Raw genomic sequence first — 27,710 nt, forward strand, 5'->3', positions numbered from 1 at the left:
CTTATAAACTTAATGAATTTTCGGTTAATATTTTTCAAAATCATTAAAATCCCGCACGGAATTCTCCAGTACCTACCCATTGCAAAACTCTGAACTAGTTCTTATGTGTTTCGTTAAAACGCTCTACATCCTCCATGGCATTGTTGAAAAAAGGGGAAATTCCAAACGAAATTTATAAAATTCTTAACGAAAAAGTATTAAATTTTTTGAGTTTTTTATAATTAAAAATATCAAAATCCCGCACGGCAATTAAAAACCCTGAACAAGTTTTATTAAAATTCTTGACGAAACCCATCAAGACTTCATATGAATTTCGTTAAAATCTTTACCCTCCCAGGCATGGTCAAAAACGAGGAAATTTCAAGCAAAATTCAATAAAAATTTAACGAATAAATAAATTTAAATAAACTCTGAACAAAGTCTTATGAAATTCTTAACGAATTTAAAAAAAATTCTCCATGAATTTCGTCAAAATGCTTAAAATTCCACAAGAACAAGTACTGGCGCACCAGACGTTCCTATGTCCATTAGCAACCCTTGACCTTTTTATTTATAAACGAACATGTCAAATTGTAATAGATGAGCTGTCACTGAAAATTTCAGTGTAGATGAACTTTCAAATCCTACTTCCTTGATTTTATCAAATGAATGGGTCAAAAAAACAAATTGTTCTATTAATTTTTCATTAACAAAATTTCACTTGAATTGTTGTTTTAACTTTTTCCTAGAATTTCGAAATTTGAGTAATTTCATGAAGTTATAATTTGTTCAAACCGATTTATGGTTAATCACTTTTCTTTCATTGTTTTTTACTTATTAATTATTATTTTGATGAGGCAATAAAAAATCGTGATTGAAAAATAGACTTCAATATTTTAGATAGATAGCTACGTGCATGAGTTATCGTCGATAAAAACAAAAACGGAGCAGGTGCGTATCGCACAAACGAAAACAAATCTTTTAAGTCCCTCAAAAAAGTTCTTTAGAAATCATTCGAAGAAACCGGTTTTCTTATGAGTTTCTCCCCAAATGTCATTTAATGCCCTCAATATGCTTCATAGATGTACGGTCAATGTACAACGGTAAAAACAAAAGTCCCACCAAATGTCAATTCAAAGTTGGTGAAAACGAGAAAATGGAATTTGACATCAGTTGCACAAATTTAAACCATGGTTCAATAGTTTGCATCTGAAGAAATTGGAATTATATCTGTGGTTTAGCTCTGGTTTAATGTTAATATATATGTGAACATGCAAAGAGCAAGCTTTAACCAGAGTTAAACCACAGTTAAGCCAACGAAATCAACGAATTAGGAACTTGAGATAAGTTGGAACCACGTTACATCGAACAGAGCTAAAACAATAACGATAACATAAAATGACATCATCTGTCATTTCTCTTTTGACATTTATCAATTCTTTTAAATTCCAATTTCTTATATTTGAAATATGAGCCCCCTTCGGACCCGGCCTAGATAATATCTAGACAAAATCTTATTCATTCTTCATTTTCATGTTATCAAAAAAAAAAAAAATATTTTTTGGATAAAAAAAATACCGGCAGTTCTACATACCTACACAATATTGTTTCCAACTCCTATCATATCGATAATGATAACAACACACAAAAAAATAAAGAAAAATTAAGGTACATTTTTTGGCTACCCCATCATTTCTCAATTCTAAAAAACATTACCTTCTCTAATGAATCACTTTTTTTTTTATTATATTACCATTCTTATCATTACCCCTTGTGATTCCAGTTTCAAAGTATAAAAGTTAAATGATTTCCTGTCCATATTCTCAGTGTTTATTTAACCGTTGACATTTGTCTTATAATTGTGATCGTGGTTTAAAAATTCAAATATCGAAAATGGCGATTATCTCGAACTTAGCTTTGGCATCACTTGGATTAATTCTTTTATTTAATTTTGCTGCAGCTCAAGATGCATCATCGACTACAGAAGCGGTAGTTTCGAGCACCACAGAAGCTGCTATTCATGACATTCTCTCATGTCAAAATGCTACAGCCAAAACTGTTAACGCTACTTTGGTGAGTGATTTTTTAATTTGTGATAAAAGTGATACTGAGTGATAGTTCAAAGGATTTTAACTTTCAAATGAGAATTTAATGGATTTTAAGAAAAAACTTGAATTCAAACCACGTGATTTTTTATTCCACACATCAAGCTGTCATGACGATGATCATTCAATGACATTTCGAATATTGATAATTCGAAAAAAAAAAAAAAACAATATCATGTCATGTGATGGATCTAATCATTAATTTATCTTTTCACCTTGAAGAGAATAAAAATGTGGAATTGATTATTTTGTAATCTTTCCTTATTAAAAATAAAAAAAAGTTTGCAAAAGTACATAAAAACCTTGCAAAGGCTAATTTCGAAATTTCGAACTTGTCTAATTTCCGTGATATTTACTTTAAATTAAAATTTCTTTGATTCGAATCAACACATTTTTTCAAAAATAAAGCTTCAACTCCTTAAAAATTAACTATTAAATTTACTAAATTTGAATTTTTGACTTTTATCAGTCTTCGAATTTTTTTTCGAAAACAATCAAGATTTTCGAAACTACTCGGAAAAAATTTTTTTTTTTATAGAGTCAGACATTTAGTACAATTATAACGAAATGGCATAAAAAATTAGTTTTTATAACAGATTATACCTGTTTATGTTAACGAACAGATCTTTCACAAAACTGACGTCGAGTGTCTTACAAATATTAAAATCGCGGTTATTAAATTTAAAAATAGATACCTATAATTAATTTATTAATCTGAAATCGTTGTAAAATTGAGGTTTACCTCTGATTCAAAGTTCATTCATTTCAACCACTTAAATCACTGAGTACAAATTAAACCAAAGTTTAACTGAGCTTTATACGAAAACGATAATCTAGTACTACCAATAAATAACTCGAGCAGAAGATCATGTGCAAATGATAGGTAGTACTAGATCTTTTGATCATAGACTCATGATTGATCTATGTTTAAGTTGTTTGGTTCATCTAAAGGCCTCGAGTTATTTATTGGTAGTACTAGATTATCGTTTTCGTATATTCTAAATTCAAATAAACACGTCGTGTTTTTTTTCAGAGGCAGCGTAAAACGTAAAATTACCTTACTAACGATTTTCAATGGATTGCACTTTAAAGAAAACAATGCAATACCATCAAATTTTTCTTAAAAACATATGTACCTACGTGAAAGTACTAGATTACTATATCCATCTACGTACTTAAAACTACGTTCTTTTGGAGATGGTAGACTACTCATGAGTGGATGATTACTAGTTCTCGTAGTACTATCTTTACATACTTTTCTGCCTGAAAACATGAGAATACGTAGTTGATAGTACTAGATTATCTTTTTTATCTTTTTGAACCTTCAAAAGAACTCGGACTAAAGATTCTTCTTCTATAACACTTCTTTTCATAAAAACTTATTTTTACAAAATAATTTTCTATTTTTAGCTCCTTGGACAATGGTATGAAGTTGCCCGCAAGACCTATCCCAATGCTGCCTTTGATGAACACAATAAAGCACAGTGTGTTTCAATGAAATTTTATATCCCAAGCAATTCAAGCCTTTCGACTTTAGTTACATACAGCACTAACCCAGAGAAGCTTTGGTCAAATAAAACAATTGATTATAATTTGGCTATCAATGTCACATCAAAATTAGTCGAAGGCGTTTACAATATTACTACTTCCAGTGGTAAATTTATACTTGTTTTCTTCAAATTTTTCAAAATCTTAAATTTCTGTTTATTTAAATTTTTTCTAAAGGTGTTATTAAAACATATAAAATCGTAGAAACCGATTATGATAAATATGCATTTGTTTGCGGTTATGAAGTTGCTTTTGAAACACCAGCACCATCAACAACTGAAGCACCCTCATCAACAACAATTAGTTCTTCTACTACAGCTGAAGCATCTAGTACAACTGATGCTAGTACAACAACTATTGCTCCAAAACCTGTCCTTTCAAATGTAACTGAAGCTTATATTTTGATTAGAAATAGATCATTATCGAACAATGGAACAGTTTTAAGTAATCTTTTGTATGAAGCTTCGAGTGAATTTTTGGATTTTAAGAATTTAACACTTGTCGTTCAAAGTGATAAGTAAGTTTTGACTAGATTATTTTAAATTTTCGAATGAAATTAATATTGTTTTTTAAATAATTTCAGATGTGAAAATGGTGCTGCTGCTTTGGTACCAATGTTAACTTTGATGTTGGCTGTTGTTTTAGCTATCATTAAAGCATAGACGTTGAAAATGTAGTAGATTTTTAGATATGTTGTAGATTTTGATTTTTTTTGTAAACTTTGTTGTGTATTTTTAAATTAATAAATTAAAAATATATTTTTTAAAGAAATTTGATTTTTATTTTGAAAGAGAAATATGTATGTGAAATGTTAACCACACGTTAACTCAACTATTTTCTGGACTTAGCTCTAAAAGGGCAGCAAAATGTATTTTGCATCTCGTTTCATTGAAGGTGGTAAACTATTCATGAGTAGAAATCTAGTACTACCAACTACACTTTCTTATTCACTCCAGCAGAGGATCGTGTGTAGTTTGTAGTACTAGATTATCACCTACTTATGAGTAGTTAGTCTACCACCTTCAAAGAAATGCGGCTTTTACTACCGATTTTTAATGAAAGACTATTTCAAGGAAATTAATGAAATTCAAATCTACTCGAGCAGAAGGGTATGACTAGATGTTGTAGTAAATGTACTAGATTATCTACTCATGTGAAGTTAAACTGGCCCTTAATTTTTCAAAATCTTATTTTAATTTTGCGATTACTTGTTTGATACTTTCTAAAGTTCTTACTGCAAGGTATAAAATAAAGCTGAATATGTAAAATGTGAGGAAAAAACAAGACCTAAAGGCCAATGAAGTAAATATGTAACTAAATGGAATAGAACGTTTAAAATTTGTAACCTCATTTGAAATGGAAAAGAATGAGTGATATTTTTAAGAGGATTATGCATACAACTAAAGCACTTTTTACTTGCGATATATGTAGGTACTATATATCAAGTTATGCATTCGCACAAAAAAAAAAGTTGAGATAACATTTTTCCATGACATTACGATGGTAAACAATGCCAAAAAAGTGGGTCCCGGAAGTCAGTCTGTCTGTCTGTCTGTCTGTCTGTCTGTCTGTCTGTATAAGGAGCTACAGCCTAAACGGATGGACCGATTAATGTCAAACTTGGTATGTAGCGTTATTTGGCGACTCTCCAGAGGGATTTTTGGAATAAATTTTTTTGGACCAAAAATAACGGTACTTGTCATATATCGATTTTAGTAAAATTGAAATATCTCGAAAACGGCTCTAACGATTTTGTTTAAAAAATTCAAATATTAGTTTTAAACTAAGGTCTATCTTTTAATGAAAAATTTGTTTTTGAAAATCATTATTAACGGTACCTGCCATAGAACCGAATCCGATTATCTCCGAAACTGCTTATTCGATTTTAACGAAACTTTTTGTGAAGAAGCATTTATATAATTTAAATATAAGCCAAAAATAAAATTTCCAAAAAGATAATTTTTGAATTTTCAAAATTTTGAAAATTTTTTTTTGAAAAATCAAATTTTCGAAAACGGGACATTGAATATTTTTTGAAATTCTGTTTTTAGATGTCGATTACTGATTTCTACAAAATGGCATACCAATTTTATTTTAAAACTTTTTTTCCAAAAAATTATTTATAAAAAATTAGTTTTTTAAAAAACGGATCTAACGATTTTGAAAATTTTTTTTCTAAAAATGCATCTTAGTATATCAATCAAAACTGCATACTTGTTTTGGAGGGCAATTTGATTTCAGATTTTATTTTATTTTTTTTTTTAAATCAATTTTATTTTTTTTCCAAATTTCTATATAAAAAGTCTTAAAAATTTAAGCAACTTTAACCCTAAAAGCAAGTTCGTGCGACCCAGTCGTGCATTTTATATGAAAATGCTCTGAAATCAATTTATCATGATTATATATAAATTTTATTTATAGCCTCACTATAATTAACAAAAAAGTTTTCCCATTTTAAATAGTTATATCTTACTTAATCATCATAATTTGATCTATACTACATTTCCCACTCATTTATATTTTTTCATAATCTAGTTCAAAAATTTAGATAACGGCAAAATCTCCTCAAAAACCACACGGTTTTTGATTGAAAATGCACATGTATAACAGATTTTATAACAGTTGCTTGTTAGCAAGAATTTAATGAGATCCTATTCTCATATGATTTTTAATAAATGAGCGCAAAAAAAGAAGAAAATGGAAATTTTTTATAACAAATATATGAAATTTTCACTTTCGATTCAGTTCTCCAAATCAATTTGACATAGGTAACCTTTACAGACAAAAGTTCCATTTAAGGTATTAGTTTACTAATTAGTAGATCTAGTACTACAAATAACACATGATCTTCTACTCGAATAAATAGGAATGTGTAGTTGTTGTACTAGATTTAGAAATAGAAAGAAAGGTAGGCCTAAAAACTCCTGGTACAAGCAAATGCAAAACCACCAGCATTCAGTTGGCCTTAGAAATGGAACAATACAAAACCGGGAGGCTTGCCGCCGATTTCTGAGGTCAACCCGGCGAACCCCGCAGGCGGATCACTAGTGTGAAGCAGTTACGTGGGATAGTTATGATCCCCTCGACATCGAGATCATAACAGCGCCGAGAAAAGAAGAAGAAGAAGAAGTTGTTGTACTAGATTTCTATTCACGAGTAAACTACCACCTCCAATGGAACGCGGCTTATGTTGTTTTCACCTTCGTCTTTTTTTGACCTTTGATGAAGCAAGACTTGGTCAAGATTCGTCAAGAAGAACAAAGGAGAAAACATCACAAAGATGATGTCAAAATGAGTCGGTGAGTTGAGTGTAATGTTAACACCGTTATAAAATTTAATGTGCGAATCCGACATTGTAAAAAAAAAATTACTGAGCTTTTAATTAATTCAAAAAGTTTAATCTGTTTGAGAGAAAAGATACGCAGTTGAGTTTTTAATTTCGATGAATTTATTTGTTTAAAAGTTTTCTTTATTTATATTGTGTGTCAAATTGACTTTTGTTTCAAAAAAAAAATAGTTTGGTTCCTTTCTTTTTGACCTAATAGCAAATGAACAAGATGGCGGCTAAAAACGATATTTTCAATGCTACCAATTCTACGTTTTGGTAAGTCATTGTTTTAAGATTTTATTAAATAAAATTGATACTTACATTTCTATGAATTTTGTTCACTCGAACACAAGCACAAAAAATATAAACTAAACGCGATTTTAATAAAAAAAAAAAAAAATCAACACAAATTTCACGAAAGGATTTTATTTTTTTTTATAAAAATTAACACTTGCTACCGAAAATTACTTTGCGCTGAAAACAATATACAACGAAAATAAATTGTTTTATCGACCCGCAAACGTAGTACAAAAATAAAACAAGCATTTTAAGTGAAACATGGACAACACGATCGAAACAGCTTTACTCTAAGGAAATGAGCAAGATGACAGATGAGCATGCTCAAAATTGTTTTGTCTGTGCTCTTTTCGAAAACAATGAGTTCAAATGCGAAAAATAATCACTTATCTCTTCACTTTCGTTGAATTTCGAAAAAAGTGAAGCTTATTGAGCAGAGAAATGAGACGGGTGGCTTGGCTTGATAGATGGTGATGGTGATCTGTGTTGGTTGGTTGGTGTGTGTGGTTGAGACAATTAAATATGAGAGAGCGAGTTTTAAGTTTTGCTTACATTGAAAATCAATGCCGGATTGTTATGATAGGGAAAAAATAAGCATGGCTGAATTGTTATACTACTACTATACTAACTACAGTGCTGTCGATAGTTTATGTTTTAATTTATATTTATTTTTACCAAAAATGAGAATGTAAGTGAATGATGGTGAATTGAATTGATTACTTTAAGAACATGACTTGTTACCTATTTGTTATAAAATACATATGTAAATTTTTTTCTGACAAATTTTTACTTGCGATATAGGTACTATATATCGTACAAAAAAAAAAGTTGAGATAGCATTTTTTCATGACATTACGATGATAGAGGTTGCCAAAAAAGTGGGTCCCTGAAGTCCGTCTGTCTGTCTGTAAACCAGAGATCAGAAATAAATCTCAACCTTTTGAAAGGTTCCTTAATAACTCTTATTTGTCGCCATTTTCAATAAAGGTCATAAAATAACCTTTATTTTTAAAAAAGAAAAATTTCGGTCAAGGTCTGAGAGAAACCTTTATTTTGTATTTTTTTATGTTTCAGTCAACAAGTGAGATTTATCGCTGAGAGAAAAAAATAAATCCCATCTGCAAATGTATCAATTCCTAGAGTGGTGCCATATGAAAGCTTACATTCTCAGCTACCCGGTAGTTGTATAATCGGGTTTTTGGATTTTTTTTTTCAAAATTCCGAGAAAATCGCGTTTGAAAGTTGGGGTAAATTTTTTTTTTCGAAAAATCCCCGAATCTTTGATCGCTCCTGGAAGCTAAACCACTTGAGAGCAATTTTTGGGAGTGATGTCAAATGATAGCTTGTGTCATGGGCCTACGCTTTGCACATTGTCAGATTTTTAAAAAATCATCTGCCATGTTAAACCGCTACATCATGCCTATTTTTTCAGAATCAGGCTTAACTTTTTTTTTACCTTTAAGTTCTCCTGGTTTGAGAACGCGTGCACCTACAGGGACGGGAGCAGTACCCAAATGTAGGTTAGAGTCCCCGCTACCTTTTGGCATCAAACATTTTTTTTCTTTTTTTTTTCAAAATTCCGAGATATAGCCGTTTGAAGTTGGGCGGGCGAAAACGCTTCTGGAAGCTGAACGCTTTGACCTAGATATAAGAACATCGGTCTCCTGAAATATTCGAAATTTTTGATTTATTTTCAGCGAAAACGGTTAAAGGTTGACCTTTTCCATTTATTTTTTTTTGTAAAAATGTCAACCGATAACCTTTATTTTTTATTTTTTAAAATAAATCTCAAACCTTAACCGAAATGTATTTCAAGCAATATGGTAACTCTCAGAGAGAAACCAATTGAAAATAAAGGTTGACTGGTTATTTCTGATCTCTGCTGTAAACGAAGCTACAGCCTAAACGGATGAACCGATTGATGGCAAACTTAGTATGTAGCATTTATTTGGCGACTCTGTAGAGGGCTTTTTGGAATTAATTTTTTTGGACCAAAAATAACGGTACTTGCCATATAGGTACCGATTTTAGTAAAATTAAAATTGCTCAAAAACGGCTCCAACGATTTTGTTTAAAAAAATTCAAATATAGGTTCTAAGACAAGGTCTATCTTCTAATAAAAATTTTTTTTTGAAAATCATTATTAACGATACCTGCCATAGAACAGTTTTTTTCAAATCCGATTATCTCCGAAAGTGCTTATTCGATTTCAACGAAACTTTTTGTGAAGAAGCATTTATATAATTTCAATATAATCCAAAAACAAAATTTCAAAAAAATAATTTTTGGATTTTTGAAAAATCAAATTTTCGAAAACGGGACATTGAATTTTTACCAATTTTATTTTAAAACTTTTTTTCCAAAAAATTATATAAAAAAAATTAGTTTAAAAAAAAACGGCTCTAACGATTTTGAAAATTTTTTTTCTTAAAATGCATCTTAATATATCAATACTGCAGGGTTTAAAATTGGATACAATCGGGACAAAACAAATTGTGTTCAATAATTACCTATCCGAAATAATTTTCTGACACTGTTGAGGTGTAAAGATAAACTTTTCAGCTGTTAAAAATTTATCTGGTAACATTATATTTCTTTAATCTAGATCTTGAGTAGGTATCTATTTCACTTAAAAAACAAAATTGAATTTAATTTTCGTCTATTAAATTAATTGGGTCATCTAGTATATTATTTAGTCATAGTATATTCACAGTTTTTTTTTTTGTTTTTTTTTTTGCGGCAGTAACCTAAACAAAATTGCTGTGAGTCCTTTAAGCTGTTGGTTACTATATACTATATCGAAACTTTTTGTTATACACCTATGCGGTACCTACATTATCAACATCAGAGTGTACTAAAAGGCTTGACCTATTATATCTAAGTAAAAATCTAAAAAAAAGGTCCTACTGGCAGTCAAAAGGTTAATAATTTTTCATACACAACCACGAAGTATAAATAATAAACGAACAATTTAGTTGAGATAATTATTGTTTTCACAAAATTGTTAAACTTCATGCAATCAGTCAATCAACCAAAAAACTAACTAATAAACCTGATAAAAAAATAAATTACCTCAGTTTATTTATTTAAAAAAAAAAACATACATACTTCAATTATTAAGTATTTTGAATGTTTGAAGTAAAAGAAAAAAAAAGTATAAAGGGTGTTTATAAGGTTTTTCCATTTTTCGAACAAAATTGTGATGACTACGAATTTTTAGAGGAAAACAAGAAAAAAAAATTGGCCAAATGGTTTACCATAGTGTGAAACTAATAAAAACGAATTGTATTTTGGATTCAAAATGTTCGAAAGCTTTTTTTAATTTTAATTTTTCCTCCAATGAAATACCCTATTACTGAATAATCATCTTTTAAAAAGCACACATCTTTTATGCATATAGTATTTAAAGGATATAAACTCACTGATTTTTCAAAAACACCCTTTAATCTTTGCTTTATTAAAACCAATTAATCAATTTTTTTTATAAGAAAACTTTTAATGCCAACAAAACACAGAATTTCCGACAGTCATGAATTTTCCAACTCGAAGTCTTGTTGTCTTCGTTCCAATACTTTTCGCTGAATATTTCATAATTGAGGCTAAATTTACCAAACATCTAATACGTTTCATTGAAAGTATCAATAAAATCGAGCAGTTTGAAAACGTCCTTCTCCTAAAAACACCCAAGGAATCATTTCTTGATGACAAATTCATAAGCGACTTGACTTCACTTGGTGTTCCATTAATTTTGGCAACTGAAAATTATTCATTTTACATAAAAGGGAAATTTAATGAAAACCTTCTAGCACTAGTTCAACTTGATAATACTGATGCATTTCTACAGCAACAATTGAAATATCTTCAACATCTTCGATTTTGTAAAACAATTTTTGTGTCGAAAAATTCTTCAAGAAATGATGTAGCTCTAGAAAGTATTTTCAATTTCTGCTGGAAAAATAGAATGATCAATGTAATAGCAGTTTTTCAAGATTTTTGGATATCTTCGATTTACTACAGTTTTAGCAATTTCGGAAATTTCAAAATTGAAAAATTCAAATGGAATCAGGAAAATTTAGTAATTTTTCCAGTTCGAATGAAGGACTTTTACGGATCTATTCTACCAATTATTTTTGGAGGAACTGAGCCAGGATCAATTATTTCAAAAGACGCTAATGGTAATACAATAATTGGTGGTTATGTGGGGAATATTTTGAAGGCTTTTGCCAAGAGGCACAATGCCAGAGTGAACACTTCGAATGTTAAGACTTCTGTTTCTTCTTTTAGTCTTCATAAATTGGTATTAAATGGAACTGCCGAAATATCAAGTGGTGGAATGGTACTTGTTAAGGATTCAATTGAATGGTTTTCGTATCCGTATACCGTTTTTGACTGGGGTGTGATGTTACCAGTAGAGTCGAGCATTCCTATTTTTAAAGTGTTTGCTTTTGTTTTTCATTGGAAGGCTTTTGTTTTAACAATTGGGGTATTCATATTGCTATCTGCTTCACTGGAAATAGCTGCAAAGTTATCAGGATCCTCTCGGCCTTTTCTTATCAGTGATTTCTTCGATTGTTTCCGTGGAATACTTGGACAGTCATTTACTGAATCACCAACAGCTTCGTTCACTCTCAAATTGATTTATTCGTTGATATTTTTATTGGGAATCATGATGGTTACTTCATATAATGCATTTCTTCAATCTTTCATGACTGAACCTCCTAAAGAAAATATGATAAAATCCTTTGATGATCTTCAATTATCAAAGTTGCAACTCTATGCAGATCAAGCTGATATCGATTATTTGTACAAATTGAGACCAAATTTTATGACAAAGTACAAAAATTCATTTCTAGGTGAAAGTGATTTTGAAAAATTTACACAAACTCGAGATTCTTTGGATACTCAATATGCCTATGCTTTAACCACACCGAAATGGAAAGTTTATGAAAATCAACAAAAATTTTTTGGTCAAAAATTATTTCGTTGGTCTGAAGAATTGATACTTTTGAAAAATATCCTCACCGTTATTTCGATAAATGAAAATTCAATTTATAAAAATGCATTAAATTTTCACATTTTGGAAACACAATCAAGTGGATTGATGGATTTTTGGATGAGACAGACTTTTTATGAATTGATTGCAGTTGGAAAAATAAAAAAGTTAAAATTTAGTTTCGAGGCGAAATTACAATCGATGAAAATTGAAGATTTGAAGTGGATTTGGATATGGATGGGATTGGCATTGATGGTGTCTAGTTTGTGTTTTGTTGGAGAAATTTTTGTTTTTAGATTGAAAAATCGACAGATTTTTGTATAATTTATTTTCGGAGGAAAAATGGCTGTCATTGTATATTAAAAATGACAATTTTATCGAAGTCAGTGGTAAACTTTTTTTTTTTAAATAAAGTTTGATTTGTAAAGATGGTTAAATGTTAATTAATTTATTTAAATAAATATGTATACTTACCTACATTTATTTTATGATATTTTAATTTGCGTTATAGGTGCTATCTATCAAGTTATACATTCGTCAATAAAAGAAATAAATATAATAAACCGCTGCGTCGCGCGAACTTGCTCAAGTTTTTTATGGAAAAATAAATGTATTTAAATGTAAATTTTTTTTTGGACCAAAAATAACGGTACTTGTCAAGTACCGATTTTAGTAAAGTTGAAATTGCTAAAAAACTTCCCCAACGATTTTGTTTAAGAAATTCAAATGTTAGTTTTAAGACAAGGTCTATCTTCTTATGAAAATTTTTTTTTTTTAATCATTACACCGGCACACAAAAAAAAAAAGTGTCATGAACCAGAAACCAGACCTATCTTTCTATATGTTTTTGGGACCGCTGAATCCGAATTTCAAGTCCGTTTGGCCCTGTCACCCTCCAGTTTTGAGTAATATGCAAAAAACTCAAAAAAGGTAGTTTTTGGGGTCTTTTTTACACTTTTCTCAAAACTGGAGGGTGACCGGGCAAAACGGACTTGAAATTCGGATTCAGCGGTCCCAAAAACATATAGAAAGATAGGTCTGGTTTCTGGTTCATACAACTTTTTTTTTTGTGTGCTAGCACTGTCGCGACATGTCGCTGTCATACCCGGCACACAAAAAAAAAGTTTCATGTACCAGGAAGCAGACCTATCTTTCTATATGTTTTTGGGACCGCTGAATCCGATTTTCAAGTCCGTTTTGCCCGGTCACCCTTCAGTTTTGAGAAAAATGCAAAAAACTCCAAAAAAGGCATAAAAATTCAAACAAAATGCACTCACAGCTCAAAACTGGAGGGTGATGGGGCCAAACGGACTTCAAATTCGGATTCAGCGTGCCCAAAAACATATAGAAAGATAGGTCTGGTTTCTGGTTCATGACACTTTTTTTTTTTGTGTGCCGGTGTTATTAACGGTACTTGCCATAGAATCCGATTATCTCCGAAACTGCTTATTCGATTTCAACGATACTTTTTGTGAAGAAGCATTTATATAATTTAAATATAAACCAAAAAATAATTTTCGGATTTAAAAAAAAAAATGATATTTTTTTTTTTTGAAAAATCAAATTTTCGAAAACGGGAATCTTGATTTTAAATGTTGATTAGTGATTTCTACAAAATGGAATACCAATTTTATTTTTAACTTTTTTTCCAAAAAATTATTTATAAAAAAATAGTTTTTTAAAAAAACGGCTCTAACGATTTTGAAAATTCTAAAAATGCATCTAAATCAATCAAAACTGCATACTTGTTTTGGAGGGCAATTTGATTTCAGATTTTATTTTATTTTTTTAAAAAACGAATTTTATTTTAGGTATATATAGTAGGTAGGTACCAGTGTTGCCACAATGTTACAAGTGTAACAAAAGTGTTACACTTTTTTCAAACTCAATTTTTTTGTTACTGTGTTACTTTATTTTTGTTTTTGTTACACTTTTTTTTTTTTAATAATTTTTCTTCATTTTCGTCTTTAAAAATATTTTAAAGACAACTGGCAGCACTTTTCTTATAAAAACACATTTTTCATAATTTATTTAAATGTATTTGCTTTCTTGCACATTTCCCCCTCATCATTTCATCAAACAAAAATGACAGATTTCCCTTGCATGCAATCACACACACTACTAATACACAAGCATATTCAAGAAACTGCAATAAAACTACAAGTAAGGTAATGTCTATCTATAGCTCATCGTTCTCGGTGTTATTTATCATTGTTTTAAATCTAAAATAAAACGAAACAGAAACGGTTGTTTAGCTCAAAGTGAAATGTGAAGCATTAAAATTTTTCGAAGAGTTTGCTGTGGATTTTCTCTGATTTTATTGTGAAAATGGACAAGTAAGTTAACATAATCATTAGAAAATTGTTTCATATGTAATAAAATAATAATTTTCAGGTACATAACACGAACAAAAAAGACAAACACAAATCCTGAATCCGATCCTGCTACTGCTACAAGCCAACTTCAACAGACAACAAATACAACCCCAAATCCTGAACCACCCGATCCTGTTACTGGCTCCATTAGTTCAAGTTCCAGTTCATCATCATCATCTAGTGATGATTTAAGTGAAAATGAAGAGTAAGACCAGCAAAGATAAAAAAAAAGAATTTTGTAATGATTTGTTCAACTAATTACAGCGGAAACATAGACTCTCCATCTCCACCTCCATCAGCGCAATCACTTCGACATTCACGTTCGCCATCACCATCAACCCCATCCACATCTACATCTGCATTGACTAGTAAAAGACATTTTAGAGCTATATGGAAAGACGTTTTTCCTTGGCTGGATGAAAAGGAAGGAAAAGGATACTGTGTCTATTGCAATAAGGCACTGGTTAACTACATTACCCACATTAAACGCCACGGTAGGTCTGCTCTTCACAAAAAAATATACGAGGCAAAAAAAAATCAAGCGGATATTGGAAATTTAATAAAGGCGAATGCACACAGCAGTTTAGATGCAAAAGTTAAAGCTGCAGAGTTTCGACTCGCAATGTTTTGTGTTGTGCAACATCTTCCAATATCTATCATGGATTCATTGCCTGGGGTTTTAAAAAAATGCTTCCCCGAATCTACTGTAGCTAAAGGTATTTCATGCGCGCGAACCAAAACAACTAAAATTATAAAAGAAAATTTTGCTATTGAAGCCAAAACAAAACTAAAAAACATCCTTCAGAGAACATCATTTTCCTTAATAGTAGATGAAACCACTGATGTCAGCAGTGAAAAAGCCCTTGCCCTAGTGGCACGTTATTTTTGTTGTAAAGAAAGTCGCACGTGCGACAAGTTTTTCGGTCTTTTAAAGTTAAGTCAATCTGATGCACAGTCAATTTTCGACTGTATTAAAAATCATCTCAATATTTTGGATATTCCTATTCAAAATATTATAGGATTAGCCACAGATAATGCATCTGTGATGGCCAGCGATTATAGAGGGCTATGTGCTAAGTTTAAAAGTGTAAATTCAAATTTATTTTTTATGCGTTGTGTTTGCCACTCTCTTCATTTGTGTGCCTCAAGTGCATGCAAAAAACTGCCTTCAGAAATTGAAAAGCTAGCCCGCGATATTTATAACTTTTTTTCCCATAGTCCAAAGCGAATTTTCGAATTCAAAGAATTTCAGGATTATGTAGGAGTAAAAAATCAAAAAATTTTAAGAATTTCTGGGACGCGGTGGTTATCACTGAAACAGGTAGTAGACCGAATTTTAAACCAGTGGACTGCTCTACAACTTTTTTTTATATCTTCAGCCACAGAGGATGGGCTGAATATAGCAAAAGAAATTGGAGAGAAAATCGGAAACTTGGTGTATAAAGTTTATTTTTATTTTCTTTCTCATATACTCGACATAATTAACACGATGAACTTAGATTTTCAAGCAGAGGGATTTCGGCTTCATAAAATCTATTGTACATTTGAAGAAAACCTTAAACTAATTTTTTCGTTTTTTATTAAGAGAGACATTGTTTTAAAAATCACAAACATATCTGAATTAGATATTCATAACAGTTCAAACTATGTAGCAATATCTGAGGTATATATTGGGGCTAATGCTGAAACCTACATAAAAGATACGGGGCTAAGCAGGGATGAGGAAGGAAATATTAGAGAAAAAATTATTAATTTTTACATAGAACTATGTTCACAAATAAAAAAAAGGTTCGACTTTAATAATGAGGCCTTAAAACAAATTTCATTGATCGATCCTGAAAAAGTAGTAAGTGAAAATATTTCAATCCTCTCATTGCTTGGTTCGTTTCCGAATCTATATGACCAAGAAAAAAAAGAACAAATATGTTTAGAATTTCGCAAACTACAGCTTCAAAATAATTTACCGTATACGGACGACATTGAAAAATTTTGGGGCCACGTTGGCTCTTTAAAAAATGTTCAAAAGGAAAAAATCTTTGAGAATATCGTGCAATTTGTTAATAAAATTTTAAGCTTACCACATAGTTCCGCTGCGGCCGAACGCGTTTTTTCTGAACTAAATTTAATTAAACATAATAAAACCAATAGATATGAATTGGAAACCGTTGAGGCAATAATGTTTGCGAAGCAAATAAAAGACTGTTATATTTAATGTTTATTTATAAAAAAAATGTAATTAAAAAAAAAATTGATTTAGTTACCTGAATTACTGTTAAGTTTATTTTGTTATTTTTTTTTTTGTATTTGTTTATTTAATACTTTATTTTTATCAAAGAATTGTGATCTTAAGTTCCTAATAAATATAATGATTTGAATTAAAAGCCTAGTTTTTATTTCTGAACAAAATTTTAGTTTTGTTACTGTTTTGGTTCGTTTGTTACTTTTTTTTCAAAATGTTGTTACACTTTCAAAAAGCTGTGCGGCAACGTTGGTAGGTACCTACATTTTCCAAATTTCTCTATTAAAATTCTTAAAAATTTAAGCAACTTGAACTCTAAGAGCAAGTTCGTGCGACCCACTCGTGCATTGTATCTATATTAAAAACCTACGAAAATTAATTTTTTGCTATCTGGCAACCCTATGCCTTACCCATACAATTATTTCAATATATTTGTTGATACTTTACATAACTAATAATTTAACATAACTAATTTTCAGCTTTGTATAGGTACATACTTGAATGCTCCTTTTAATATTTTGAATTTGGTGACATCTGGAAACCCTTTTCAATAACCTAGGTTTCTTTCAATTCATTGTACAATAATTGTGTTATGAATATAAATTTAGAATTTTGTTACTCATCGAGTTTAATTTTCAATTTGCCTAATTTGCCTAAGCCTCTGTCAATTTGTTTCCCTTGATATAAATATAAATAAAGATTATAACTATACTGATTTTCAGCTTTGCATAATATTATGATATTTTTTGTTTTTCAAAAATTTCGAATTTCAAAGAATTATGGCAGCTCTAGTGTTTTCGGGTTTTTCTTTAATAACTGTTTCTATTTTTTAATGACACCTGGCAACCCACTTAGATATTTCCAATTATCTGTCATCTTAATGTTATGTTATTTCGAGTTCGATATTTTTAAGTATCCTATAATTGACCTTATCCTATATATGTACCTTTAAAATGTCTTAATTTGAAGATTTTTAAACACTAGGTAGATAAAGCCATTGTTAACCTAAAAACTCACTCTTTTAAGCTCTTAACCCCCTGTTGTCCTTATTGAACTTAAGATATTATTTAACATCATTGTCTTGAATGTTACACGGGATGTGATATCCGAAACCTGACCCTTAGTATGTAATTCGGATATTTCCTGAATAACAATCTTAACAAGCTTCCGGTATCAGCTTTTGGAACTTTATAGCTACACATCTTAACCCCTTTTAACCTCGGCACTGTTGACAACCATCTTTCCCGCATCAATGTGATGTTTAAACATGAAACAGAGAGAGCATCGGATGTACAAAATGCATATAACCTCATTTACCACACACACACAACACAAAGCTTGTGTGGAACTCATTCCTAAGCTCAGATGACGTGTGACAAATGACTCAATTATGTTTTCCACGGAAGCCGAAAACTGAACCCATATAAGCGTCGCCTTAGCCCGCCCATCACTTTGTTAGAAGATAGCAGGAAGTTGTCCTTTATTCATAACATACAAGCCAAAGCAACATGGTGTTGTATAGTCTCTTTCAAGGAGACTGAGAGACATTCAAGCAAGGATGATGTGTTTTGCTGTTCCTGAGGGTCTTATAGCCTTCGATGTTTCGTCTTCGTTGGCGCGTCGTCATTCAGTGTGACAAAAATGCCTTACATTATTGAATCTAATTTACGCGCAAAGAATAGTTGGAGATCAAGAAGGAAACAAGAATGGCTGAGTTTATCCTATGTCCTTTATATACCAAAAAAACCATTTTTCCTTAGGCCAAGAAGATTCACGACAACGTCGAAAAGAGGACCAAAAAAAGTGATGGTACAGGTAATGAAGTGTCAAGCTGAATAAAGATGCACGCATTCCTTGAGCGATTTTCAGAATGGCGGGCTATATGCTTTCCCTTATATATTTTTCGGGTTTCATCATCATACTATCAAGAAAAAGTATGTGTCCTTGTCTTCAGTTTTCCACAATCCCTGTCTTTCTTTTATGGTACACACCAAATGTACGTTCCGGAGAAAATTAGATGGGTATAGAAGGAGGAAAATTAATAGCTTGACATTCTTGTAGTAAAATTGAAGAATTTTAATGTCTGCCATGAATGGTATTATAATGGGAATTCGTGTAGGCATGGGTTGATGGTTTATTATTTGTATATAGGAAGAGTGTTGTTTAATTTGAACGACTTTGTCAGTATTTTCTGTTAGGGTTGGTAATGGAGAAATATCTAGTTTCTGCCAAAAAAAAATAAAAGAAATCGATTTGGTTTTTCGTTCTTGTTTTTTTTTTCGATTGGGAAGAAAATGTTCATTGACAAGCTGTTGATTTTGAAGGACTATCTCAACGATTTTTGAAGTCTTCAGTGTCTTCAAGCTATGCATTCGTACAACAAAAAAAAGTTGAGACAACAATCAGGCATAACATAACGATTATTCTATAGACTCTGCAGAGGGGTTTTTGGAATTAATTTTTTTGGACCAAAAATAACGGTACTTTTCAAATACCGACTTTAGTAAAGTTGAAATTTCTGGAAAACAGCTGCAAAGATTTTGTTAAATAAAATTTAAATGTAAGTTTCAAGACAAGGTCTATCTTTTAATGAATTTTTTTTTTTTTTAATCATTACCTAGAACCATTTTTTTTTTAATCCGATTTGCTCCGAAACTACTTATTTGATTTCAACGAAACTTTTTGTTAAAAAGCATTTATAATAATTTTAATAAAAGTAATCCAAAAATAAAATTTTGAAAAAAATTATTTTTTTTTTTTTGAAAAATAAAATTTTCGAAAGCTGACATTGGATTTTTTTGAAATTTTGGTTTTTGGTTAATTTTGAAATTTTGGTTGATTTAGTGATTTCTACAAAATTATTTACAAAAAAATATATACCTTTAAAAAAAATAGTTTTTTAAAAAACGGCTCTTACGATTTTGAATTTTTTTTTCTAAAAATGCATCTTAATAAAACAAATTAAATTGCTTACTTGTTTTAGAGGGCAATTTGATTTCAGATGTGTTTTTTGTATTCCTTTGAAAAACGATTTTTATCTGTTATTTTTTTTTTTTGTTTTTTTTTAAATGTTGTTGCTTGTTTTTACAGAACTTACATTTACTAAATTTTCTATATAAAAAGTTCCAAAAAATTTTAGTAACTTGAACCCTAAGAGCAAGTTCATACGACCCAGTCGTGCATTTTATTTTTCTTCGAAATTTTTAGAAATTTTTTAGAAATTGTTAGAAATTTTTTTTCAAACTAATTTTTAAAAAAATATTTTCACTCATGGCATTGAACTTTGTAATTGTTCTATAAAAATTGTTTACCCATTTCCTTCTTTCCCTGTTTTTTTTTTTCAGATTACTTATTTAAAGGCTTAGGTCCATGGGCTAGATATCTCCTTCGGGACAAAGGCCAGAGAAAATTGCTTATTATAAAAAAAAAAAAACACAATTGGTGACATGTTGCAGCCTTGTGGGACTCCACTTTGAACTTTAAATTCATCTCTCAATCTTTCTAATCCGAAAACTGGATTTGAAACCATCATCCATAATCTTAGGTTTAGGCGAACTTAACCTGAAACTCTTGGCTTTTGAGCTATAAATGTTGTTGTTTTTTTTTGACGTGATAACGTCATATAAATCGATGAACAATGGCAGCCACCACAAAAAAGTGACGCCATTTTCTCCCGTTCCACTCTCGCACTTTCGCAGTGAGGCAAAAATTTCAATTTAAAATTAAAAATAAACTATTTGAGATACAAAAATCTTCTATAGCTTATTTGTAAGATAATAACCTAAACTTGACAACATTTGAAGAATTTTAAAAAATTCAATCGTTTAATAGGTTAAATAGGGGTAAAATAAAATTGCAAAAAATTAGCTATTTTCTAAAAGCGACAATGTTAAGAGTTGAATTTTTTAATCGATAGATAAATTTATTACAAGACTGAAAATGGTATTGAAAAAAATTCTAAAAAATTTCAAAACCAAGTTATAAATGGTTTTCTAAAACTAAAACATGAAAAAGACCTTTCACGAAGTAGTGATTATAGGTAGGGGAAATTTTCAAATTCGGACAATTTGAAAAACGCCATTCGGAAGATAATAAAAAAAGCTTTAGGGGTCTTATACGGAATTTTTTTTAAACTCTGCGTTTCGAAATATGAATTTTTGAAAAACCCCTACTTATTTTCGAGGTACTTTTGAGGGAGATTTTATTTTTTTTTTAAATTTCTCTTAGCGTTAAAAAAATCTCAAACTATTAGAACATGTAGTCTATAACCGTGTTCATACATGTGCAAAAAATTGGTATTTTAAAATGATTTTTAACCGAATAACGGGAAAAACAAGTTTTTTTTTTGTCCCAAGTTTTTTGACCTTAAACGTTTTTTATCTTTTTTTCTTCAACAGATAAATGAATGAAATTAATATTGTAGATAGATAATAGATTTCAATCAATTTCGTAAACACAATTTTGAGATAACTGTAAAATAAAGTTATATTTTTCAACAGGTTATATCTTTTGATTTAGAGCAGATACAAATTTGATTTAACTTTATTGAGCATCCTGATAATATTACCTTTCATTTTATATATCACACATAACTGTACATTCACTACAAGCTACACAATGTTGAATTTAAAAAAACTTGCGAAATACCTCAAAACACCTGTGGAGATCTGTTGATCATGAACATATCCACCAGTGTGCGAAGTTGGTTGGCTTTAAAATATTCTAACTTTTTTTCTAGGCATCGCAGAAATAAGATTGAAACGTCATTTAAAAGATAAAATAATGAGCTTTTACATGGTATAATTTTGTATAGGTTGTTATCGGAAAAAAAATGATTCAATAGCGTGAGAAGATAAAATATATGTTTTTTTTTGCTTTTTTTGATGAAAATTGATCGAGTTCAAAAATTCTAGCTCTTTTTGTAGATGTCTAATAGACATGATCGATATATATATATTGAGTTAAAGCAATAAGCTTTCAGGTGGTATAAGATTTATCATAGGTTTTTATATAAAAAATGGATTTTTGGGTGATGGAAGTGATTTTTTCACTTATGTCATAAGAAACGACTGTTTTTAATAAATTATTTTAATACTTTTTGCGCATTGTAAAAATTTAAAAATGGCTTTATTCTATAGAAGAAATATTTGGCTTTTTAATGGTATAATTTTATTTTTAAGCTTTTAAAATAAAAAAATTCATATAATAAGAAAAGAAAAAACGTATTTTTTTTTAGTTTTTTTTCTTGTAAATTATGATTGTTTGAAATAAATAAACGTGGCTCCCAGAATATAATAGCAGATTTAGTTTGGCCTACTCCAGTTTCACTAGATTTCAAAGACATGAAATAATGTTACAATCGATGACTGAAACGAGAAACTGATTTTCTGCATTCCCAAAATAAACCAAAATTATGAATAAAATTTAATTCTCAAAGGCAGAAATGTCATCACACATCACATCAACTTAAGGACTTTTCGATGCCTTTAATATCATAAAATATCTTTGGCAGTATGATGTACTTATAAGTTGCATTTATTGATAAACCACCAGAATTCTCATTTTAGCTTGATGCTTAACAACACAACTCGTTATACGTTCTTCAATTCAATTTTAAACAAACTTCATCGTTGCAGCAGCAAGAGTGGCTGGAGTCTGTCTACATAAATATCCCCTCATACTCAAAAATCTTATGCTCACACTTAACTTCATGTTATAAGGATCGTGAATCCTGATGGATTAAGCAAGGAGAATACCCCCGAAAATCCTTATGTGCATGCGTTAATTCAATTAAAATCAATTTCCACCACTCGAACTAATGGAAAGTTATATAGGATTCTCTTGATGATGAGCTTTAAGGAGTGCTGCGCCCAGCAGATGATATATAAATTACCACTTCAATTTGAGCAAAGGACCTCAAGATTTTAGAAAACAGAGAGAGAGGATAATAATGAAATGAGAGAGAGAGAGAGAGAGAGATATCACTTAAATGTTGATGTTTGTGATGCGTCGTCCTCGTCCTTCTTCTATGGCTCCTGAACGACGACACGATGAAGATGATAATAATGATGATGATGGTGATGGGTTTTAGTTTGTTCCTTGTTCCCATCATATTGAATAGAGGCTAGGAGCAAGAGTGCACTTCATTTTCTCACAAGGATATCCAATAACAATGAACGACATCATAAGTCAAACACATGGGGCGATGATAGCATCTTCAACAAAAGCTTCACAAGCATTATAATATAGCGAAGCCAATAGGGTTCCTCATACACACAAGATGGCAGTAGTCGTCGTCGAGAAGGCACCTCTGCAAGCTGTCTGGTAAGACAATGTCTTGATTACACAGAACACCCACATGTTCCCTTTTTACATGATGACATGCAGAGAGAGAGAAGATTGTTATAGTTCCTTGATGAATATGAACGAATAGTTTGGTTGGTTTGATATAGAGTTTGTATAGGTGCGGAGATTGAAATGAACTTAATGAACCTGTGTATGCAGATGTAGCATCTCTTCTCTACTCATGCACTTCCTGAGAATTCCTTGAAGGTTTTCATCTTAAAAGGCTATATAAGACACAATGACGTTGATTAAAACTTCCTTCTACTTCTATATAGGGAGTTTGTGTATATTTAATACGCATTGAACTGCATTTTCAGAATTACTTAATTGGTAGTGCTGGCTTGGGTGTAGCTAATAGGAAACTATATAGGAAGTATTTGGTAGTATAAAAGCACTTTACTTGTCTTTCATTCTTGTAATCGAGAATATTACACTAACCTACTTTTGTGTTTTGAATTTTTAAATATTTTGAAGTCAACATTAAGATCCTTTGGGTAAAATTTCTTTGTATGAAAATTTTGTATTACACAGCCTCCATTGCAAACAAACATTCTTAAATTTATTGTTGCAATGATTACCAAATTATCTTAATTTATTTTTCGTCCTGTCAAACTTGTTTTAAATGCAGTAATAATTTGTGGAACGTATTGTATCGCACAGGATGTTTTAAAGTTTGCAAGTAATAAATTGAGTAATTTAAGAATTCCGATGCTTCTTTATTTAAAATTAAAATTTTGTGGAACGTGAATTTTTTTTTTTGTTCCACATCTCTTTTATGGCATAAGAAATTAAATAATTTTGAAGCATTTTCAGATTCTTCATACTTCTTTGTTTGAATTCTCTTTTCTTTAAGTACAAAAAATGTTTTGTGGAACGTGATTAATTTTTTGTTCCACAAAAATTTGAAGGTGAATAAAACCAAATAACATTAGCATTTCAGTAATTTCATGCATCTATGTTAAAAATCCCATTTTATAGCGACTATCATTTTGTGGAACGTGATTATTTTTTTGTTCCACAGAATTTTTTAGGTGTACACAGTCAAATAACCTTTGCATGGCAATTTTTTCATATTTCTTTGTTTTAAAATCTCGTTGTATGCAGATTCACATTTTGTGGAACGTGTTTATTTATATTCCATGATAATTGTTGAATATATTCGTGATACTTTGCCCCAAAAAATCATCGTAAATTAAAGGGCTTACCCGTTATGTATATTAGAAAAATCTGTGATACTTTTTTGAGAAATCTATGATACACACTGGCGAAATCGATGAAATCTGTGATACTACATCGAAATATCTATGATATTATATTATGCTGATGAATTTCATGATAATTTTGCGAGGCAAAGCTTTGATACTCAGTGGAGAAATCCTATCAGCCCCGTGATATTTGTACCATCTCTTACCGCAAAAATCAGTTTCTTTTTACTAAAAAAAACCCGTGATACTTACCGGGACGACCCTTGTTCGTTAACAGTACAACGCAAAGCTTACAGCTTATAAAACTGTGATATTTGCATAAGAAATCCGTGATACCTATTAGTGCCGTACTTAATACCTTCCGCAGGAATCTGTAGATCTTTTCGGTAAAATCTGTGATAGACTACATAGAAATCCGTAATATTTACCGAATGAACCCGTATCAATTTGTGATAAATTTGCGCAGGAAACCCGTGATACCTTTCAGAGCAGCATTTGATAACTTCCGAAGGAATATGTGGTTCTTGTCGTTTAAATTTTACATAAAAATCCGTGATATTATTTCAAGAAATTATTGCTTATCTGTGATATTTACCCAGAAAATCTGTGATACCTATATCAATATTACACTTGTTACTCACTGGAGGAATCTGTAATTCTTGCCGGTAAAATTCGTGATAGTTTCAAAAAGAAAATCTGTCCCGTTTACCATCTCAGAATCCTGAATCTAAATTCCATCTGCTGAGAGTGTAAATGGGTCCATTTGAATTCAAATTCAAAATCAACTAAATCGACTTCATGAAAACGTCTTCACTAATATCTTTCTTCCCATTATCGTCCCCAGTGATTATGTATATTAAACGAAGGCTCAATCGTATGAAATAATTAAAATCTCATCAATCTTTTTACCATTGAATCAACTCAAACATAAAAATACACCACCATCACCCAGAAGCATCAAGCAATTCAGTTATCAGTTCAACTGTGGTTTAGAATGTATTATCCTTTCAAATCCATTTGATGCTAAGCTAGATGAGGATTCTATTCTATATTTGACAGAGAAAGAGTGCGATATACCACCTATGGACCTCATAGCCAAAAACACCCACATTTATCTTCGTCCTCCTCATCGTCATCATTATCATCATCATCCAGGATCATCATCATCATCGTAGTCATCGTCGTCGTCGTTGTCGTCTGATGCAAGATGTCGTCTTCATCGTCGATTAAGATAAATTTCAATTATACCTCAACAGAGCTCCAAAAATCTTTCGCACAAATCACAAACTTTGAGAGACTGGGGGTAACTTGTGTGTGTGTGGAGCTTCGTTTCTTTGGGAAAGTGATTCATTGGCTTTGAGTCCTTTATCAATGTCCTGGATGGGCAAAATACACAGTTCCTTTTTTTTCGATGAAGGTACCGATAATTTTGTTTTCGGGGACATTGAGAATATTATTTTTTTTTTTTGGTTTGCCCTACATCGATTTCGATTGACAAAAAATAACCAAAGGATTCTTTTTTGCCCTGCAAGGATACAGATATGGTTGGTCTTCCATGAAAATAAGAAAAAATAAAAGTTATTTCACAAATAATCACAGATTACACAAGTTATCCATTAACCCATCAGATCAGAGCCATTAAACAATTTTCCAGAACTTCAGTTTCTCAAGTATTTTTTTTTTTGTATTGTTGTTGTTTTTTGGTTAGCTACTCTCGTTTTCTGATACGAAATCTAAGAGGATATGTTAGCCATGGTGTCAGGAGGAGATTTCTCCTGTCAAGGGTTGTTGTTTTTTTTTTCTTCCTTTATCCGAGATGAACAGAACAGAAAAAAAAATTGTTTCACACATAAATCGATCAATCAATTTGAAACTTCAGCACAATTTTTTTTTTTGTATATCCTTCTTCCAGAAGGATATGTTGTGAGGTCCTGTGATATCATTTATTTTTTTGTTGTGATTTTCAATTTTTATGGCGGGGTCAATATCAACTTTTAATATGTGTTAATTTTCAGTTTTTTTTTTGTTGTTTTGTTTTCATTGAAAAGGATATAGCCCAGGGAAATTAGTAATTTAAATCGCATTTTTCGCGGGACAAAATTTTTTTCATGGAATGTGTTCGGGTGGTTGTCCATATCATAAAAGTCAATTTGTTGGGATAATTGGAGGTTGGGAACAGCCGCCATCTTGGAAAAGAGATTGGTATCGTTTTTATTGAATAGCTCCATTGTTATTCATTTTAACAAAAAATGACAAAGGTAAGACTTATTAACAATAAAATTATCTAAGAAATGATATACAAAACAATCCCGTGAGTTGATTAAATAAAATTTTATAGTTGGTCAAAGTGCGGGTTTGTATCGCAAGGTTGGGACAAAATGACATTTTTTCATATATCTGACGAACTTTTGATTTGTTTGGATAATTCTCCAAGAATGAATTGTAGTACTTATAATTACCTATAAAATGAGCCTACAATCGTTATTGTCACCATCGTATTGTAGAAGTAATCTAACTCCGAAACTCTCCATGTACTAGTCAAAAGTAAGAAAAAAGCTGTTTTTTTGCTAGTAGGCCGAGAAAATTTTGGGAGTAGAGGTATAACCAAAATATAAGTACGCAGTTTTGCAGCCATACGGGTGTTAATGTCGATTTCGAAGGTCTGACAACTCTAATTTTGTGCTTTATACGGTTTTTGGGGGGTTAAATAACGTAAGTTTTCCAGTTAATGTGAATGGGCTAAATTTATACTATTTGAAATTATAAATATACAAGCTGATGCTCTATTATTTTTCCTAAATCTGAACACCCCAATCTTGAGGATGTGACCAATAAAACTATATATAAGCCGTTTATACGATTATGTTTTAGAAGCTTGTTTTGTTTAGATTTTTGTTTGTTTATTTGAATTGAAAAGCCTGATATGGTTAGTTAAAAAAGCTTATATCGTGAGTTCTATTAACCCCATAGCCGAGATTGAGGTGTCCAGATTTAGGAAAAATAATAGAGCATCAGCTTGTATATTTATAATTTCAAATAGTATAAATTTAGCCCATTCACATTAACTGGAAAACTTACGTTATTTAACCCCCCAAAAACCGTATAAAGCACAAAATTAGAGTTGTCAGACCTTCGAAATCGACATTAACACCCGTATGGCTGCAAAACTGCGTACTTATATTTTGGTTATACCTCTACTCCCAAAATTTTCTCGGCCTACTAGCAAAAAAACAGCTTTTTTCTTACTTTTGACTAGTACATGGAGAGTTTCGGAGTTAGATTACTTCTACAATACG

At 30.8% G+C, this 27,710-nt stretch overlaps 1 protein-coding gene across 1 annotated transcript; it reads left to right on the forward strand.

The window, feature by feature from the left end:
- The first annotated feature begins 1,824 nt into the window (after positions 1-1,824).
- On the forward strand, positions 1,825-4,350 carry LOC129918589 (uncharacterized). Its single transcript, XM_055999208.1, has 4 exons — positions 1,825-2,052; positions 3,495-3,738; positions 3,810-4,149; positions 4,216-4,350. Exons 1-4 carry the CDS (start codon positions 1,873-1,875, stop codon positions 4,292-4,294), a joined length of 843 nt encoding a protein of 280 aa, XP_055855183.1. The 5' UTR covers positions 1,825-1,872; the 3' UTR covers positions 4,295-4,350.
- The last annotated feature ends 23,360 nt before the right edge of the window (positions 4,351-27,710 follow it).

This window comes from Episyrphus balteatus, chromosome 4 (genome assembly GCF_945859705.1).
Source record: "Episyrphus balteatus chromosome 4, idEpiBalt1.1, whole genome shotgun sequence".
Lineage (NCBI taxonomy): Eukaryota > Metazoa > Arthropoda > Insecta > Diptera > Syrphidae > Episyrphus > Episyrphus balteatus.